This window comes from Eucyclogobius newberryi, unplaced genomic scaffold (genome assembly GCF_026437365.1).
Source record: "Eucyclogobius newberryi isolate DKJ021-1_F unplaced genomic scaffold, fEucNew1.0.hap1 SCAF_2, whole genome shotgun sequence".
Lineage (NCBI taxonomy): Eukaryota > Metazoa > Chordata > Actinopteri > Gobiiformes > Gobiidae > Eucyclogobius > Eucyclogobius newberryi.
This window is the reverse complement of record NW_027315834.1, coordinates 46,070,224-46,091,403: the sequence shown is the minus strand read 5'-3', so window position 1 is coordinate 46,091,403 and position 21,180 is coordinate 46,070,224. Positions and strand designations below refer to the sequence as shown.

Here is a 21,180-nt window from a genome sequence, read left to right as displayed (position 1 = left end):
TCTGGGCACCAGCAGGAGGCCGGTCCATGTTTAGTCCTGACTCTGGCACCAGCAGGAGGCTGGTCCATGTTTAGTCCTGACTCTGGGCACCAGCAGGAGGCCGGTCCATGTTTAGTCCTAACTCTAGGCACCAGCAGGAGGCCGGTCCATGTTTAGTCCTGACTCTGGCACCAGCAGGAGGCCGGCCCCTGAGAACAGGACTAATGTGATGGTACTTCCTGGTTCTGGTCAGGACCCGAGCAGCAGCGTTCTGGATGAACTGCAGCTGTTTTACAGCTCGTTTGGAGAGACCAGTGAGCGGCCGTTACAGTCTAATCTACTGGAGACAAACGCATGGATAAGTCTCTCCAAATCATGGAATATATAGAATGGAATATAGTACTTGACATTGTTGAGTTCAGGTCTGCTGCTTACCTCTCAATCTTCTCTCCCCCTTCTCTCCCCCTCCTCTCCCCCCTCTCCAGGATTAACCCCTACCTCTCTACATCGCGCCCGCCCCAGCACCAGCTCTCACCATGAACTACCTTCGCCGGCGCCTCTCCGACAGCAGCTTCGTGGCCAACCTCCCCAACGGCTACATGATGGACCTCCAGAGACCCACTCCTCCAGGCTCCTCCTCCACCTCCTCCCCGGCCTCCCCCGCCACAGAGAGACGCAACCCCCCCGGATCCCTCGGCACACCGCCCCCTGCCCCTGCCTCGGCCCCGGCCCCGGCTCCAAACCCGGGCAGTTTTCTCAGCTCCTTCTCCAGCGTGGTCAAAAGCGCGCAGATGGCCCAAAATGTCGCCGCCGCCGCCCATGCCAAGTCTGTGTTCGCCGCCACCGCTTCTGCCGGGGAAGGAGCCAAACCCGTGGTGCGCAAACCCAAGATCCTCCTGGTCATCGACGATCAGCACACGGAGTGGTGAGTGGAGGCGGGGCTTGAGGGCAACTGTTCCACCCGCAGACATATATACATTTTAAGGGATTATGTAAAAAAAACTCAGGCGTGGGACGAAAATGAATATCTTGACTATTGTGATAACAATATTCAGGCGATATTATGTTAATCCAACAGAAATGGGGTAAACAAATCATCAAACTGAGAAATATCTGTAAAATGAATCACAAAAGTGCAGAAATATCACTTCATACACATTTTTCATCTTCGTTATTAATCAGCTTTTTTTGGTTTTTACTAAAACGATTGACTCAATATTCAAATTTGGTCACAACTCTATTTAAATTGTTCTGAAAATATAGCCAAATAAGCCATGGGTTCGATTCCCGGATCAGACCCACATCACATGATCTCTCTGGGTGGAGTCTGCATGTTCTCCCTGTGTTACCGTGGTAACTCTAAACATGCTCCTCTAAGTAATGAATGTGAGAGGGAATAGTTGTCTGTGTGTCTATGTCTCTGTGTGAACCTTGCAACGAGCTGGCCCCTGTGCAGGGTGAACCCGCCCAAGGCCCTAATTCACTGGGACAAGTTCCAGTCACCCGTGACCCCGCGACCCCGAACGGCAACAAGCGGTAGAAAATGACTGAATGAATGAATGAATGAAGCCAGTTTTCCCGTCACTTCTGCTACTGAAGCTTAGTGGAAGTCTTTTAGTGACCTCTACAGGCCGCTGAGCACTACTGCACAGGAAGCTTGGTTCTTCTTCTCCCGCCCCTTTTCATTTCATGGCCGTGTTCAGAGGTCCGATCATGTTCAATAACATTTATTTTTGTTACGTTCGAAATCACAACATGCACTGGAGCTGTCAAAAGTATTGAAAATCAAATATTACCATATTTTCATTGTTTTGGCCGGGGTGCAACTTATACTTATTTATACTTATATTCTTATACTCCGGAGCGACTTATATCTGATTTTATTTGTTATTTTCACACTTGCAACCACATTTCATACTCCAGTGCGACTTCTATATGTTTTTTATCTTCTCTATTATGCATTTTTTGGCTAGTGCGACTTAAACTCCAGTGCAACTTATAGTCCAGAAAATACGGTAATCGATACTAAAGTTGTAGTAAACGAGATACTTGTTCAATATCTCGTTCAATATACTTTTAGTTTGAGTTACTTTCGCCTTTCCCGAATGAAAGGTTTATTAATGATGTTTTTACGTTTGCTCGTGATCGAGGTGTACTTGTAGTTCATCAGAAATATTTGCTCTTAGTTTTTCTTTTATTTCTTGGAGTCAGCGACATAAACATTTCTCGTGTTCCTTTTCAGTTTACGATCAGATTTAGATGTTGCGGACGTGTTTCAGAGATGATTGATACTGTCTTTGCAGATTGACTTTTCGCCGATAGAGACGAACCACAGTGGCGTTTTATGGTCTGTCCTCTAAGTCTTTTCCTGGACGTTTTGCTGGTGGGAAATGGAGCGTGCGCATAGCCATTAGCAGCCTCTGAATGTATCTGTTCAATTAGCAGGGATCGTTGTCTCACAGCCGGCAGCAGCGTCCGTTTCAATCTCAAAATAATCACAATAATTAAGCTGTATCTGCCTCTGAGCTGCTCTTCCCTCTGATCCCGCGCTGTCTGATTTCACCAGGCGTTTGCGCTGTGGACGAGGGATCGGCTTCGTGACGACGTCCAATGGGAACGTGAGCGAAATCGAAATAACCGGGCCGTTTCGGAGCAAGAGTTAATTTGTGTTGAAGTAAAAATGTATGTTTGTTATGATCAGGGATGTGTGTGTGTGCCTTAACCCTTATTTTATTTTTTTAATGTCTTACTTTTCCTAAATTAGCTTTTTCTGTGTTTTGTCGGGCCCCGTCTTAATTTATTTAATTGTATTTATTTTTATTTTATTTATTTTTTATTTATTTTTATTTATTTTATTTATTTTATTTATTTTATTTATTTCATTTATTTCATTTATTTCATTTATTTCATTTATTTCATTTTATTCATTTTATTCATTTTATTCATTTTATTCATTTTATTCATTTATTTATTTATTTATTTTTATTCATTTTACATTTTTTGTCTGTTCTGTGTTTTCTCTCTCTCTCTCTTAATAAGATTGAAGACATTAAGATATTTCAGTTAATCAATAAATGTGATTATTTTGGTCACAATAAAATAATCATGACTCTTTTAGACGCTAAACAATGTGGTTTTAATTCAATCTATAGTTTAAAAAATATATCGAAATATAAAGTACTTTTTATTTTAGTCTTCGTCGCCACATTTGCCACATTTATTTCATAAAACTGGTCACGAGCTTGAAAATGCACTTGATTTCATAAGTGCATGTTTGGATTAGAATGTTGCAGGTCATAATGTGGTCAGTGTGGGCTGTTCATGTCGTCTTGGTTACGGTGTAATGTGATTTGTGACTGTAGTTGCAGTTTATGCCGTTTCTGTGTTGGCCACCTGGAGGCGCTGTGCTGCACTGAACAAAGCCCCGGTCCCTCTGTGATGTATTGACAGTCATTGACCAGCAGATGGCAATGTCTGACTGTGTTTCATCTGGTCAGAGTCAGTGGCTTTTGCACTGGTCAGATTAAACTCCTACTCATTTTACAACAAGATCGATCAAGAAAATAGGCTCTAGAAATCAAATAATCCTGGTTATTAAAACAATAAAATAGTACAATGTTAAATTACTTAAGTACACAAAGGTATGATTAAAAACTACATTTAATAAAACTTTTCATTACAATATGTTTATTTCATACAGGACAAAAGTGTCTTCACAGAGAAATAAATACGACTAATCTAACAATCATCATAGATTTATACAAAATTAAGTAATTCCGCTTGAGAACATGAGGATATTATTGTGATGTAGTTCCTGTTCTGTTTCTCTTGACTGTGCTTTGTGTAGACCAGGTAACAATAATTACATTGCTAAATTAGTTGGCAATTATTTCAATGATTGATTATTGGCGATTTATCGATTGAACTTGTTCAGTGTTTGAAAAACGATGCGTATAGAAAAAGCAGAACAGCCTTTAAGACTGTGACCCTGGATCTAATCAGTTACACAGGGGAGAGAGTGAGCCAGGTACAATAGGAGGCTGATAGTCCATTAAAGGACTTATAGTAAACCAAGAGTTTTAGTTTCTGGTGAAACTAAAAACACCTTTTATCAGGAGATCCCGCCCAGTGGGCAGGGCCTACCCAGAGTAGGATAAATATATGAGTTCTCGGTCTTGATTCGCAGATAGAGAATGACTCTTGGATGGGAGTTGAAATGTTTAGTTTTTTCCTAAAAAACTGAGTCCAGATGATACAACTGAATCTTTTTCTACAATGGAACCCTACTGGACGAATGAGGGATTACACCCACATGCTTCTATAGTTCATACACACACACGTCTGTGAGATACATTTACTTTGGATCAAAATTGAATCATTAAATGGAAAAAGGTTACTGAAGGTCAACGTTTCATTTTGTGAGTTAAGATTGTGTTGTGTATTTGACTTTGGAGGGTCTTTTCTGTGATATCCCACAATGAAGCCCCCTCTGGACAGCGCTAAACCCTTGTTGGATGTTGTTCACAGCAAGCGTAGTGCGTGGGACGTATAAAAGTGCTGTGCCCGCCCCCTCGCGCCCGCTCGCCCCGGGACACTTTTTTTCTCCTGGGCATTCCTCGCGAGCTCCTGTCATCTCTGTGGAAACGCCGCTCCGTCCTGACAGCCTTGGCCTCCGGCAATGACCCCCTCACAAAGGCGGTACACAGCCTTAAGGCATGGAGTCCCATTAAGGCATGGAGTCCCATAGAGCATCCCAACCACCAGCTACGCCCCGCCAGCGCTGACGGAGGGGCGCGCTCTGCCAAGGCGCTGTCACCGTGTTTGCACTGGGCCCCGGGCCGTACGAGCGACCGATTGCGCCATTCGCTTCAGCGGCTCCAGAAAACGGTCGCCCTGGTGGATGCGTCATGTATTTGCGTTCTGAACGTAGCTAAATGTAAATGTTTGAGCTTTTAACCACGTTCTAACTTAAAAACAAACACTTACCTGGATTTGTACTTACCGTATTTTGCAGATCATTAGTCGCTCTGGAGTATAAGTCGCACCAGCCCAAAAATGCATAACAGAGAAGAAAAAAACATATATAAGTCGCACTGGAGTATAAGTCGTGAATAGGTGTACGTATGCTAATGCTAACACCTTCAGTTACATGACGTATGCTAACGCTAACACCTTCAGCTACATGACGTATGCTAACGCTAACACCTTCAGCTACATGACGTATGCTAACGCTAATACTTTCAGCTACTTGACGTATGCTAACGCTAACACCTTCGGTTACATGACATACGCTAACACCTTCAGCTACATGACGTATGCTAACGCTAACACTTTCAGCTACATGACGTATGCTAACGCTAACACCTTCAGCTACATGAGGCACAGACAGAACTGTGGTAAGTGTCTGGTATGTTAACGTAACATATGAACAGTTATTCAGATAACTATAGCATAAAGAACATGCTAACAAGTTTACCAAAGCATCAGTTTTACCCCAAATCACTAAATCCATTGAATTCTTCTTCCTCTGTGTCACTTCTAAACAACTCCACAAACTCCAGAGGAAGAGGAAGTGCAGATTCGTCTTCTGTGTATTGTGGTTGCCAGTGTGAAAATAACGAATAATATCACATATAAGTCGCTCTGGAGTATAAGTCGCACCCCGGGCAAAACTTTGTAAAAAGGTGCCATACGGAGCTTCATTCACTCTACTTTTACGTATCCTGTTCAGTGAGTACTCTCCCTCTGAGCCTCACAAAAAAACGCTGTTCTAAATTGTCCCGTTTCGTCACATCGTACGTAGAGCTCATAGATCTTCTGTGATGCATTTAAGTCCAGAAGTTCTGCCTTTTATATCAAATTTATTATGACTATATGGTTTTGTAAGAATATGAAGTGTACAGACACGCAAAGCTAACGTGCGGGTCGTGGAGCGAGACGTGAACGGACCCGCCTCACTGGGAAGCGAGTGCCCTCCACGAAGAAAGCACAACTTAAACCAACATGAGGGGGGATTTGATCTCGACGTCAAAATATGTGGCCAGTATAGAAAACCTCCTCTGTAAACACTTCCATATTAGCGCCACGTCAAGTTTAGCGACTCTGGACACAAATAGCCGAAAGGATAACTGCACAGAAAAGCCCTGAGGGACGGCGGATTCTTGTTGTGCGCGTGACTCATGGTAAGTATTCGAAACGGCTCATTCTCATGGTAGAAAAGGGAATGTTGCCAGACGGTGTTTTTGTTCATACGAGAGGTTGAAATGGGAAGAAAATCAGATTGATCGTTCAGAGAGACGAAGCCGGCGTCAATGGGATGGATAGAGAAATAGATGGATAGATATTTTATGAATCCCAAAAGAAATTCAAATCGATAGCAGGTTCTGAACACGCCCGTCCACCAGAGGGCGACAGACCGGGATCCTGAGCAGCTCTCGTGATCGTTTTGGTGCATATATGTTGTCTTAAATCGTGGCTCAATGGTCTGTCCATCAGATGGACCAAACTCTGAGCCAAAAAGTTCAGATTCTGAAAGTCAAGAAGAGGCGGTTTGAGGGAGGAGTCAGGAAGGGCATCCCATCTCTGAAGAAAAATGGAGGTCTAAGATGCAACTTCTACACCTCCATCCTCGGGCCTAAGTTACCACCTCCATCCTCTCAGACAGATAGAAGTCAGTGTCTCATACCAGAATGCAACTAAGGAAGCTGCTTGGATGAGTAATGTGTAGTGTGCAGTGTGTTGTGTGTAGTGTGTAGTGTGTGTTGTGTATTTTGCATGTGTTGGACACTGGGAAGTCCACAGAAAGAACATGCAAACTCCACAGACTCCCTAGACCCACAATAGACTTTTATTTGTCCCCTGGGGAAAGTTAGTCTTCAGAATCAGCCCGAGTGTGAAGTGTTTTGACAGGGAAGGACTCCTGCTGCCAAAGTGACAGGCTCTGACCCGCACACAGAGCTCCATGGACAAGGACTGACCCGCACACAAAGCTCCGTGGACAAGGACTGACCCGCACACAGAGCTCCATGGACAAGGACTGACCCGCGCACAGAGCTCCATGGACAAGGACTGACCCGCGCACAGAGCTCCATGGACAAGGACTGACCCGCGCACAGAGCTCCATGGACAAGGACTGACCCGCGCACAGAGCTCCATGGACAAGGACTGACCCGCGCACAGAGCTCCATGGACAAGGACTGACCCGCGCACAGAGCTCCATGGACAAGGACTGACCCGCGCACAGAGCTCCATGGACAAGGACTGACCCGCGCACAGAGCTCCATGGACAAGGACTGACCCGCGCACAGAGCTCCATGGACAAGGACTGACCCGCGCACAGAGCTCCATGGACAAGGACTGACCCGCGCACAGAGCTCCATGGACAAGGACTGACCCGCGCACAGAGCTCCATGGACAAGGACTGACCCGCGCACAGAGCTCCATGGACAAGGACTGACCCGCGCACAGAGCTCCATGGACAAGGACTGACCCGCGCACAGAGCTCCATGGACAAGGACTGACCCGCGCACAGAGCTCCATGGACAAGGACTGACCCGCACACAGAGCTCCGTGGACAAGGATCATCTGGTAGAATGGTAGAATTACAGATTTGCATTCCTGGTTTCAGGTTTAGGTTAATATTATGTCTTCGTATTATCCTATAGAACTATACAGTAAGTGGATCATCATTGTACATATGCAATACTGAGCTAGAGCAGCTATATTATAGTTTAGACTGTAACAAGCAGAAGAGAGTCTTTACACACTTTTATTTTTGAAAAGTGACATTTCAGAGCCTCCATGTTTCACTAGAAGCCCTCATTTTTTAAATAATCACAACTATGTACAGGGATGTGGGCGGGGATAGGGGATAGGTGAACACTCAAACACAGGATTATTCAAACATGCAGGAATCAATCAAAATTCAACTTTGAGTAAACTAATGATGAGGAAACACTTTTGTAAAAGATCATTAACGTTGATTCGGAACAATATGTCCAATTTAATATCTTTTCTGCCTAAAGTGACTCTTTGTTCACGATAGTTTCCAAAAAGTGGTGACGTTATTCAACCCCAAAGACGTCACTGTTTTCAAGTGTTAAGCAATAACATAAATATACCGTATTTTCCGGACTATAAGTCGCACCTTTTTTCATAGTTTTGGCCAGGGTGCGACTTATACTCCAGAGCGACTTATATGTGATATTATTCCTTATTTTCACACTGACAACCTCTAGAGGGCGCTCTAGGCTCTAAGTGACGCAGAAGAAGAATCTGCACTTCCTCTTCCTCTGGAGTTTGTGGAGTTGTTTAGAAGTGACACAGAGGAAGAAGAATTCAATGGATTTAGTGATTTGGGGTAATACTGATGCTTTAAGATGAGATAAGATAAGATATTCCTTTATTGTCCCACATGGGGACAATAAATAATTAGTCTATTTGGTAAACTTGTTAGCATGTTCTTTATGCTATAGTTATCTGAATAACTGTTCATATGTTACGTTAACATACCAGACACTTACCACAGTTCTGTCTGTGCGTCATGTAGCTGAAAGTGTTAGCGTTAGCATCTGTTATTGTTTTAAATTGCATTTAAAGATGAAATGTCTGTTCTTTGTCTAGGATTTTATCAAATACATTTCCAAAAAATGCTACTTATACTCCAGTGCGACTTATATATGTTTTCTCTTCTCTATTATGCATTTTTTGGCTGGTGCGGCTTGTAGTCCGGAAAATACGGTACATTTGTGAACCCAATCCTAAACTATTTATTTTCAAAACAATAAATCAGATTTTTAAAAGGTTGTTGTGTCCACATTGGTGGTGGAAGATCTGAGTCATTGTTATCTCTGTCCGCTCGTCTTCATTAGGATAAACACGGCATGTTTCAGGCTTGTTTTGACTGAGATGTTTGTCCTTGTGATGCAGAGACACACACATTGTCCACACATTGGCCCGATGTTCAGTGTTTGTGCAGAAGAACGAGGTAAAACAAAGACTGGAACGGTGACCTGTGTTCTCTCTCTGTTTCAGGGCCAAATATTTCCGCGGGAAGAGGCTGAATGGAGAGTACGAGATCCGCGTAGAGCAGGTAAACATGTCACCAGTGGGTTTTTAAATGTGTCGTATACAGAAGGCAAACTAAAGAACACACAACTACTCTTTGGATATTCTGCTTCACTGGCGCAAAGGAAAAGGAAATGTGGAGGTCTTTGTGTGCTTCTAACCCCGACCAGGTGTTAATCCCACAGGTTTATTCTTCAGCCGGATTAAAGCGCCCCCTACAGGTCGGACGACTCATTGAACTAAAATGGAGTTAAGTTTAATATATGGAAAATGTTGCTAAAAATAATAAAAATGTTATCCCAGAAAAGCACATTTTTTAGGTTTTTAATTTCACTTCCTGTTTGTAATTGATGACATCACTCTAGGAAATTACCCAGCAAACACTGGGCCAAAACTTATCTCATGTCACTTTTTCAAAATTTGACAAATAAAAATATATGAGAGCGACTTTATTTTGTTGAATGTTTAAAGAGTCAAAAAAGTTGTTTCTTTGTGTAAATTCTGCATAAACTTTGACTGGAATGAGCCTGGTGTGATGTCGTTTTCACAAATACCTGCTCAATTGGTGTAAAACTATAATCTATATGTACAACAGGTATAAATACACCAAATAAAGACAAAATTTGAAAATTGTGAAAACCTGTCAGGGGCATTTTAAGGTATATTATTTACTTTTATCAAAACTAAGACAATTAAAGGTGCTATACCAGATTTTTACCATCTTAAAATGTGAAAAACGGAGCTGGTTAATTTTATAAAGTTTTTGGTCACTAACCTAATGCTTTCCAAGCTTAATTATTCACCAGAATGAGTTTAAAGAGCTTTTCAGAGGCCAGAGCAGAGTTTAGCATCACAGTAAATCTGACAAGGATTAGCATGCTAACAAAGATTAGCATGCTAACACTTCCTGCTTTACGGAGAATAAAACACTCTGACAGGGGCACACGGCAGTCCCATTTTGTCCCGCAGTCCCTTCTTTTAAAACTTATCTGCTCAATGTCCTTATCGCATACTTGCCGTAGCCTCTCCGCAGATCCGACCCTTGCAACTTGGCCCGTTGCCGTGGCGACGCGTAAGACGCGTAAGCGAAGCGGCGCACTGCGGGAGCGCCCTCTGTTTCGGGCGCGAGGGACGTTTAATAGGTCTAGACGTGCCGCGGCGTTATACATCTGTGAGCCATTGTCGAGCGGGAGAGCGGCTTTGAAAACGCAGACTTAACGAGGGGGAGGAGAACGGACCGCACGAGCCGGGCCGCCGACTTTACGAGCGTTTCACTCTCCTCGCCGCTGCAGTGGTTACGAGAGGACCTCCAAAACACTCACTCATTTCACTCGAGCCAGAACATCAGAAACACAACATTTATGGAGACGTTATCATCGTTTCAAACTTTTAATTACGTATCGTCAAAAGTATGTTGCAATATACTTTTTACCAGTAATGTAATTTGGTTTATTAGTAATGTTTAGTAATGTTTGACCAGTTTGGCCTGTGGGTTTTCTCTTTATTGTAGTGTGAAGAGCCTTAAGTCCATTTTTCTTGAAGACCTTTTTCCCTGCAGCCAGAAGTATGTCCAAAGATGTTCGTTCATTGTGTCCATGGCAGGAATTTTGAACCAATTTTCAATCATATTTTCATCCCTCTGATCATCACCATCATTTGGCTGAAGAGTCCTCTGCCTTTGTTCATCACTGACTCCTCTTGTTAGCCGTGGCCCAAACAGCCGCTGCTGCACAGGCCGTGAAATGTGCTCCGATCTACTATAAGCTTTAGTTTAGTTTGGAGTCCTGACCTACTTAGATGTCTTTGGACCCTCCGCTTTTTTCCCAGAAGTCATCGTCGCTAACGGGCAGTCGCTAATTGCCTTAAGCTAGCCTCGTCGTTGGCTCGATGACGGAAACCCAATACGTGTGTGAAGTCGGGTTAGTGACGGGCCGAGGGGAGGTTTCACAGCAGAACAAACGCTGTAGGCGCCATAAATTTGCATAATTCTCCGCGGTGTTTGGAGTAATTTTGAGCATTTCTCCTAAAAAACACGATAAAAGCCAATAACCAACTTTAATCTACGTCAAGGTGCGGGAATACAATCGGATTTATACCGTATTTTCCGGAGTATAAGTTGCACCAGACAAAAAAATGCACAATAGAGAAGATAAAAACATATATAAGTCGCACTGGAGTATAAGTCACATTTTTTGGGGAAATGTATTTGATGAAATCCAAGACCAAGAACAGACATTTAGTCTTAAAATGCAGTTTAAAATAATAACAGATGAGAGAACATGGTGAATAGGTGTACGTATGCTAACGCTAACACCTTCAGCTACATGACGTATGCTAATGCTAACACCTTCAGCTACATGACGTATGCTAACGCTAACACCTTCAGCTACATGAGGCACAGACAGAACTGTGGTAAGTGTCTGGTATGTTAACGTAACATATGAACAGTTATTCAGATAACTATAGCATAAAGAACATGCTAACAAGTTTAGCAAAGCATCAGTTTTACCCCAAATCACTAAATCCACTGAATTCTTCTTCCTCTGTGTCACTTCTAAACAACTCCACAAACTCCAGAGGTAGAGGAAGTGCAGATTCTTCTTCTGCGTCGCTTAGAGCCTAGAACGCCCTCTTGTGGTTGTCAGGGTGAAAATAACAAAAAATATCACATATAAGTCGCTCTGGAGTATAAGTCGCACCCCGGCCAAAACGTATACAGTGAACTCTCGCTATAACGCGGTTCACTTTTCATGGTCTTGCTGCTTCACGGATTTGCATCATGCATTGTGTTCTGCATTCTGATTGGCTAAACAGTCTCTCCGCGTCTTCTCTACCTGTGTGTCAATAACGTTACACCGTTATTGACACCCACAATGTCGACAAAACGTTCTGCACCGACAAAGGTGCAAAACTTTAGGTTTGGTTCATTTATTTAGCGAACACCACGTTCACGTTAGCCAACACAACAACGTCTACCTCGGTCCCACCCAGACACGTAATACAGGTAAAGAGAACAGTATTTCCCCCTAGCTGTCAGGCATGAGAAGTGAAACTTAGAGAAGTGAAACTTAAGAAACTAACAAGAGGCACTTGCGGTCGGGCCCAAAAGGCAGAGGAAGATGCTAACTATCGCAGAAAAAGTTAAACTTAAAACAACAACAAACGTTTATACAGTACTTTTATTTGTTAAACAAATGCTTGGGCCTTTAAAAAGGTTTTGTTCCTTGCTTTCAATGTTTTATGGGTAATATTAAGTCAAAGGAGCTGTACCCAACTTTTATCACATTAAGCAAAATGTGTTGTAAAGGCTGTCAAAATGAGACCGCTGTGTGCCGTCTGTAAAGCGCTTGTTTGGCGTAAATCTGGACATTTAACGTAACTTGGTGCCTCCAGGCCGAGTTACAGCTCAGATCTGCGGAGAGACGAGCATGTGCCTTTTTCAGGGCATTTTTGTGAACAGGAAAACAAACTAATAATCAAAATATTTAATAGAGCGATGTCTAAAATGATGTTCCCGAAAAGCTTAAGTAAAAGTATATAAAAAATCAAGTGGTACTGTAACAATATTATTGTTACAGTACCACTTGATTTTTTGGGTACACGTAATAGTATCTAACTAACTTCTAATTATATTAAGTCGGGCACTGGGGGAAACGACAAAACTGTTATCGGTTGTGGTTTTCCATTCATGTCATTTAAAACAAATAAAACATCTTTCAATATTTATACCACTAACAAAAGAACAGTAAATGTCAAGGACCCGAGCTGATAATTAACGATTAGAAACAATTAAATCTCCATTAAAATCTTCTGAGTTCTGTTTTGTGTTTTACTTCTATCCCAATAATTGTGCTTAGGTGCAAATACTTCATGACAATGTACTTAAACGCTCTAGTTTACCTAAATTGCGTTAATATCACATTTAATTGAGCGTCACGAATGGATAAGAAATAGTTTGGAGACAAAGCGTTACGGTTTACACACTATAAGTAGTCCAGACTTAGAATAACACTGTCATTAAATGAAGTGTATTAAGTGCAATTTGTGGAGCGGGCCGTGTGTTTTATGGTGTAATACAGTATTTAAAGCTCCAGAAGGATTTTGCAGCTGGAAACGGGAGAGAAATGTGCTCGTACGGACATCAAACTCAAATTGATGTCTTATTGTCTGTACAAAAGCTACAGTGGCGGTGATTTCTTGCCGCAGCTGAAAACATTTGCGGTTGGTCTACTTTTGGTGCATAACCTACACATCGCAACTTTTGGGGTGTTTTTCACAGAAGAGGAAAATATAAAACCACTGTCCCAACGTCAGATGCTCAAACTGTTGAATTTAGCTTGTTTTTGTTCACGTTTGTTCTTTATCTGAACTCGGGCTCAAGGCTTTTTGATAAACAGTTTGTACAACTATGGAATATGAAAGAATGTTTATTGATAATTGCGACAATGGATTGACGATGGAGCGACGATGGAGCGACGATGGAGAGACGATGGAGAGACGATGGGGAGACGATGGGGAGACGATGGGGAGACGATTGAGTGACGATTGAGCGACGGTGGAGAGACGGTGGAGCAACGGTGGAGCAACGGTGGAGCGACGGTGGAGCGACGGTGGATTGACGGTGGACTGGCGGTGGAGCGACGATGGATCGACAATGGAGCGACGGTGGATCGACGATGGAGAGACGATGGAGCGACGATGTCGAGAGAGCAGAGACGACAAGAGATGCTGTGAATAGGCCTTATAAATAGGGCTTCTGGGTAATTAGAGGTGTGATTAAAGATTTGGGTGTGTTTACTGAGGAGTAGAGGTTGAGGCGGGTCCTGCTCCTGAACCCACATTGACGATTAACATCTCCAACCACACAAGTTGAATGAAAAGAAGCATTGAACAAGGACGAGGGGCTTTGATCAAGGCTTTCAGCTTCTCTAAAGCCAAAATACACGACCTGATAAAGTGAATCATGCAAAAGAATAAACACGGTTGAAGAGGAGAATGAGAAGAAACCTGTGGGCCATATTTGGATCTTAGACCCTTAGATCTTTGCTTTTAATGAGGCTCAGTGACAGCGACATCAGACCGCTCAGAATCGGGTTATGCGTCATAATAACGGTGTAAATAGAGTGAATTTCTGTTAAAGGAGAACCAAGCAACGTTGTCTTTTGTAAGTCCCTGTGTTAAACGTTTGAAGCGTCTGTCGTCGCCCCCTGCTGTCTCTGGGCGGAAACAGTTTTGATATCGACCCGACAACAACTCTCCTGAGAAACGCTCGCTCTGTTTTCTTAAATTTGGCATTGTTAGGAATGTTTTTTTGTGTGGTTATACTGAATTATTTCGAACAATCGGTAGAAAATGAATGAATGAACACCTTTTATTGAACAATGGGTGACGGGGAGTTTACAATATTTATAATGTTTACATAATCAATCAATCAATCAATCAATCAACCTTTATTTATAGAGCCCTTTACAACACTCAAAGTGACCAAAGTGCTTCACAATAAAATCAAGGCAATACAAAACATAAAACTAAATAAAAAAACAAACTGTACAAAATGAAGTGTCATTACATTACATTAGTGTTAAAAGCCAGTCTGAATAAATGTTTAAAGTTTTTAACCTAGCTTTAAAAAGGCTAAAATCTATGATGGTGCGCATGTCAGACATGATGACTTTTTATTGTAGGAACTAGAGAAGGAAAAGTGGATAGACAGGCATAAATGATCTGAAAGGAGAAGAAGAAAAACAAAGATATTATTGTTATGTTATGTGGTCGTGCTGTTATAGTAATGTTGGTGTATGTCAGTATGTCAATGCAGTAGTAAACGGTTGAATGAAACGCAATGAATCAGACAAATAACCTGAGGGCATAAAGATAAATGGTTAATCAATCAGTTTTTATCATCTCTACTACGTCGTATCATCATCATTTAGTTTGATTAGTGTTGGGGCTGATTGAACATACAGGTAAACTGGTGTAAACTGGGTTGATTTTCACTTTCACAACATGTAATTTGACTTTGTTGATGTCAAAGCAGTTGGCGTCGGCTCTGTGCTTCCCTCCTCTGCTTTTCTCTTCTCTGTGTGGTACAAACACCAGAAGGAGGTGATCCCTGTGACGGCCCTGGACAGTGGGCAGCCATCCTCCATGACCGCGCTATCTTTTCACACAGAAGCATGTTTGTTTCTGTGTTAGCATCCGGCTAACGCTCTAACATTCCTGCACTGATTCTGCTTTGTTCGTCCCGTGCGTGGCGCTGTACGTTTAGCTCATAAAAGAGTAATACCGTGTGTGTTTTTTCCTGGAACTGCTGCTGTTTACACTCACTTTCTGTTGTGAGGCCCAGAGGAACGAGCCACGGGGGAAGTCATCCAGACAAATCGAGATGAACCCCAAATCCAATTAAATCGATTTATGGCCCAGCCCAAAAATGTAGTTCCAATTAAATAATGTCCTATAATGAATCTTGTAGAGAAATGTCCAATAACGATCACAGCCTTTTGCCCATGTCCTTAAAGGTGGAATGGACGATTTTTTTCAGCAAATGTTTTATCATATTTCCTCGTGGCGTGGATAAATCATTTGTCCTGCCACGTATCAATCATAAAACGCACCTACCGCTCACCTGCAGCCGTGTGCGGCTCGTGCCCACGTTTCTGCGTGCCTAAGCGCATGGATCTATCATAATATAGTTCCCTCAGTGTACGGGGCAAAATGAAGACGGAGAAAGACAGTTCGAGCTGACGCAGAAGTGGACAGAAATCTACGGGAGACGAGCGATGCGATGCGCTCCGTTGCGCTAATAAACAAACGCACGTGTGTGTTGTATCAGTCCACACGGGGGAGTGGCATGCGCACTTCCACCTGCGTTCTCAAATCGCCGAAAAATCGTCCATACCGCCTTTAATTTAACTGTATGTTAAGATGCACAATTCTTTTTCATCAAAAATACCTCAGATTACATGAAATCACATCTGTATCTTTCAAAAATGTTTCCAGGAAGTTACCCCCAGACCCCAGTGGCGTGCGGTGACTTTTATGGATGAGCAATAAGACTCGGGATGGTCATCAATATATAGTGGATAACATTTGCACGCATAAGTAAAAAAAAAGGGAGTTTTAAACCAAAATCCCCCACGTGAAGGGCGAACTCTTGCTCTCCTGAGCTGAACACCCATCCCTGTAAATGATGCTGAATGGACTAAATATTCTCAATTCATTACACGTTCTATATTATTAAATGACTGTATTTTTAACCAACATCTAATGATTATAAATGTGAACAGAACCTGAGCTACAAACAAAGACATGTCTCGAAAAGATTGTTTTAATGTCCGTTTGTTGAAACTTGGTGATTCCCACAGGTTTCTTCAGCGAGGTCTGAGTTTGTCCTCAGAGCACATGTGCAGAGCTCTAACACAAGCTGCTGTTTGGTTCTGATTCTAAAAGCTCATGTTTGAGGGCGGAGCATGAACGGGCCTCTGAACATGCCCTCAGACAAAGCAGCTGTGGGAGAAGAAGAACCAAACTTCCTGCAGTACTGCTCAGCGGCCTGTAGAGGCTTCAGCAGCAGAAGAGAGGGGAAAACAGACTTTTTGGAGTATATTTTGGAGCAATTTAAATATAGTTGTGACACACGGTAATTGAGTGTCTGCTTTGTCATAAAGCAGACACTATATGTTCTTGTATTTTTATTATATCAGAATTTTCCTGATTTTTGACGCGTTTAAACTCCTTAACACTTTTACCGATTTCAACAAGTTATACCTGTTTACGATCGCTTTCACCGTCTTCAACACAATGCCCCATTCACAAAAACATATTTTTGGGGGATTTTTATTAATTTTCAATGTCTCTCGATGCAAAAAGTGTGTTTTGAGCTCTATCGGACCAAAAACCTAGCACAAGTACGATTTTGAAAAAAGAAAATCAAACGTGGCGGCGCCGCTTCGAGTCAACATTGCTAACTTCCTGTTTCCAGGATTTTCCTGATTTTTGACGGGTTTCAACTCCTTCACACTTTCACCGATTTCAACAAGTTATGTCTCTTTACGATCGCTTTCACTGTCTTAGCAGGGCTATTACTTTTGAAACCAAGGACAAGTACGATTTTGAAAAATAATGTTTTGACGTTTGAACTCTAATGCTAATTGTGTTAGTACTTTTACACACATGCAGTACTTTTACACAAATTCAGCAATTTTACACAATTAAACTACTTTACACAACTTTACACTTCAACAAATTAGTACTTACACATATAGTCTTATCTTACTCTTACACACACGCAGTACTTTTACACACATGCAGTACTTTTACACACATGCAGTACTTTTACACAAATTTTGCACTGTTACACTTCTTTACACAACTAAACTACTTTACACAACTTCACACTTCAACAAACTACCAGTACTACTTACACACATGTAGTACTCTTACAAACATGTTGTGCTACACTCACGATGGCTTCAGCCATTACACATTATCTAGTCATGTATAATATTGAATAAATAAAAAATATGATCCAAACCAAAATTAAGAACGAAATACTAAAAAAAGTAAAAAAGGTTTTATTTATTTTTCGTCAGTTTTTCTTTCAATTTATCAATGTTATTTACTTCTATTTAGTTTTTGTGTGAATGTTTTTTTTTGTTATGTGATTGTTTTGTTGTTACTTTAATTTTTGTTATATTTTATTGTCATTAATAAAAATGAAAATAAATAATTACTTCATGGTAAAAGTAAAGCAAAAAAAGAGGAGAGTTTCAAAGTATTCAATAAAAACTTCTAAGTATCGGATTGATATTGCGATACTTGTCATGGTATTGCTTGGTATCGGACTGAATCAAATCGCACTCTCTATCTGCTCGTCTCCATAGCAGTGTTACTGCTTTACCTGAATGTTCCACAATATAATAAAGCATTAAACATATCTATTCTTATTCCACTGCTGCTGTTAATGACACTGCAATTCACTTTCTAATCTCACTATTTGTGATGTATTTTAGGTTTTGAGACAGAAAACTCCACATGAAACAGATGGACTTATGACTTTATTGTTGATTTGAAAGTTCCAGAGTAAAGATGATGCTGTCTGCCTTCACCATTGTATAACCAGTGTTACTCATTCTGTGACTCAGACACTTTTACAATTAGGATTCAAAGTCAACACAAAACACACTGAAAAGCTACAGAGAAACAAAACAGAACACAAATAGTACCATTAGTGCTGTTTTAGATGAAATAATCACTTGTTACATTCTGACAGGGAGTTAAATACAGTTACATTACATCAGGAATAACATTTGAACTGAAAGAAAGTTCAAATGAAGTTAGTTAAAAACAGTGTCTGATGTTAAATATATGAGTTTAGTTTGAACAGTCATAGTTTGAACAGTAATAGTGAAATAGTTTGAACAGTCATAGTTTGTTTTGTTGCACATGAGTTAAAAGCTCGTCTGAACCACATTCTAACTCAATATTGTGTCAAATGTTTTAATAAATCAGTTTTTTGATTAGAAAAACTGAAATAAAATAAAATAAAAAATAAACTAGAAAGAATTAAATTCTTTCTAGTTTATTTTTCTTTTGGTTCTCCACATGATAAGTTTAAATGTGTTTAGCAAAAATAACCACAATACTGTAAGTGAAACCTAATTTCATGTAAATACTATAATTTCAAACTAAATTGTGATGCATTAATCATTAACATATTTTTGTAATAATCTAGAATGTTGGTTTTTTTCAGTTTTGTTCAAGGTAGGATCTAGTTTTGATTATAATATTAGTTTGTTATGATTGATTTTTTGGAAAAAAAACTCTAACTTGTACTAGTTGAAAATAAAAGACACAAATTAGATCCTGAACTATGGAGAACAAAAGCTGTTTTATTTGAGTTTAGGGAAAACGAAACCAGATCCCAACTCCAGCATAGAAAATGTGAGTGAAAGTGGTCTGGACTCTGTGGAGGAGGCTCATGGTACTTTCATAGACGCTGTAAAACGCCAAAACCCTTGCACTGTGGTCCAGGTAAACCCCGATTCTGGACGAGATCGGACCTGAGACCTAGGACTGGACTGAGTTAAACCGAAATGAAGGACGGGTTTTGTCACTGTCTAAGGCCCAGGATTTATCATTGTGTCCAAATACACATTCACTAGAGCCTCCTTGTCTCTGAATATCTCTGTATGAAACTGCTATATAAACACACTCCCCACTCCACCTCCCAGTGACAGCGGCCCGTCAGACTCTCCCAGTCACTGAATCTGTCTGAATGATCAGGATATCTCTGGTCTTCACTCATACGTGTTGCCCTTCTGTTTCCATCAGACAGATACAGTATGGTGCAAGCTGTGTTTAGGTCCAGAGTGATTTCTGTATAATATTGTAAGAAGTCCTCTCTGGAGCTGGGTCTGATGCTGAAAGAAACACGGTCAGAGGAGTTATCGTAGGTGTCCCTACGGCGACGTCTGTGGATGAAGTTAAGGAGAATTTGACTGGAGCTACGGTGGTGGACGCTAGGCGGTTGAAGGTGACCCGGTCTGGGGTAAGATGTGACAGCTTTAAGTGCCAGCGCTTTGGGCATATTGCAGCGGTCTGTAGAGGGAGGAAAAGATGTGGTAAATGTGCAGGAGATCACGAGTATGGGAAGTGTGACGTGGGAGCAAAACTGAAGTGCTGTAACTGTGGGGAAGAATATAGCTCTGCCTACGGGGATGCAGGTTTAGCAAAAGAGCTGCTGAGGTGCATAAAATAAAGGTCTCTCAAGGTATATCCTATGCAGATGCAGTCAAGAAAGTTTCAAGTAACGAGTTTAGAGTAAATACAGAGAGAGGAGCCAGCGCTGCTCCCAGCCAGGGCGAAATGAGAAAGGCCAGCGTGGCTCCCAAGAAGTGTGAAGGTTTCAAGAGTGGAGGTCCCAAGTGTGCAGGTTCCAGAATTAATGAGAATACCCTGGTTGTGGATAGAGAGGATTTTGTACTCTTTATGGTGGATGTTGTAAACTGTGCTGCTCAGACTCAAAGCAGAACTGAAAGGATCATTGCTAAAGTTGCAGGGAGATTCCTTGGAACAAAGGAGCTTGATTGGGCAGATATAGAAAACAGGCTAAAGGCGCTAAATGGGAGTCGGAGTGATGGGGGTCTGCTTGTGGGGAGTCAGAGTGATCAGAGTGACGAGATGGGGGTGGGGGTGGTCTCCTGTCCTCGCCCAGTCTCGTAGACGCACGGCTACCAAGCAGTGACATCAGTGGAAATATTAAAGCCTATAGAATGAAGCCTAAAGAATAAAGCTGTACGGTGGAAGCACCGAACGTCAAAGAAGGAGAGGAAGATGAAGAAGAGTCTCCCTGGAATAAAGCCGGTTGTTGTTGTTGTTGTTGTTGTTGTTGTTGTTGTTGTTGTTGTTGTTTTATGGCGGTTGGCATCCAAGTGTTGCATTACCGCCAGACTTTATTCCTCAGACTTTGTCGTAGTTGTTGTTGTTGTTTTATGGCGGTTGGCATCCGAGTGTTGCATTACCGCCAGACTTTATTCCTCAGACGTTTCGTAGTCCTCAGACTCTGTCGTAGTCCGTAAAAGTACTCCTCCCATTGCTTTGGCGTTACAAAGCCCATGAGGTCATGATGTGTTTTTGTGACTAGAATAGTTGTGTCAGAGACCAACCGGCTTTATTCCAGGGAGACTCTTCTTCACCTTCCTCGCCCTCTTTGACGTTCGGTGCTTTGGAAGTACAAAGCCCATGAGATCATGGGACGTCTTTGTTGTTTTACAAAGCCCATGAGGTCATGGGACGTCTTTGTCGTTTTATCCTTTAGAAGTCCTTCTTCCATCACTTTGGCGTTTCTAGGCCCATGAAGTCCAAGCGCGTTAGAACATCCTCTTGCTCCTCATCCTCGGCTCAGTCTCCAACACCCCCCACCTCTATTGCACTTTCCGCACCGGTCCCCATATCATAGCGGGTCCCACCCCCATCATTCAGACAAACCAACTCCCTTTGATTGATAAAACCCTCTACCACCTGCCCATACCTATCGGTACCACTACCGCCCCACAAAGCGCTATGCGCATTAAAATCCCCACACCACACGGCCTTTCCCCGAACATCCTTACCGATACTATGTAAGGACTCTAA

At 41.9% G+C, this 21,180-nt stretch overlaps 1 protein-coding gene across 1 annotated transcript in view; it reads left to right on the top strand.

The window, feature by feature from the left end:
* The first annotated feature begins 467 nt into the window (after window positions 1-467).
* The window catches only part of syn3 (synapsin III), a 128,608-nt gene continuing 107,895 nt past the window's right edge, over window positions 468-21,180 (top strand). Inside the window, exons 1-2 of the mRNA XM_072453534.1 lie at window positions 468-904; window positions 9,013-9,070. Of these exons, the coding sequence (XP_072309635.1) occupies window positions 516-904; window positions 9,013-9,070 (447 nt within the window). The 5' untranslated portion in view covers window positions 468-515. The remainder of the gene's footprint in view (window positions 905-9,012; window positions 9,071-21,180) is intronic.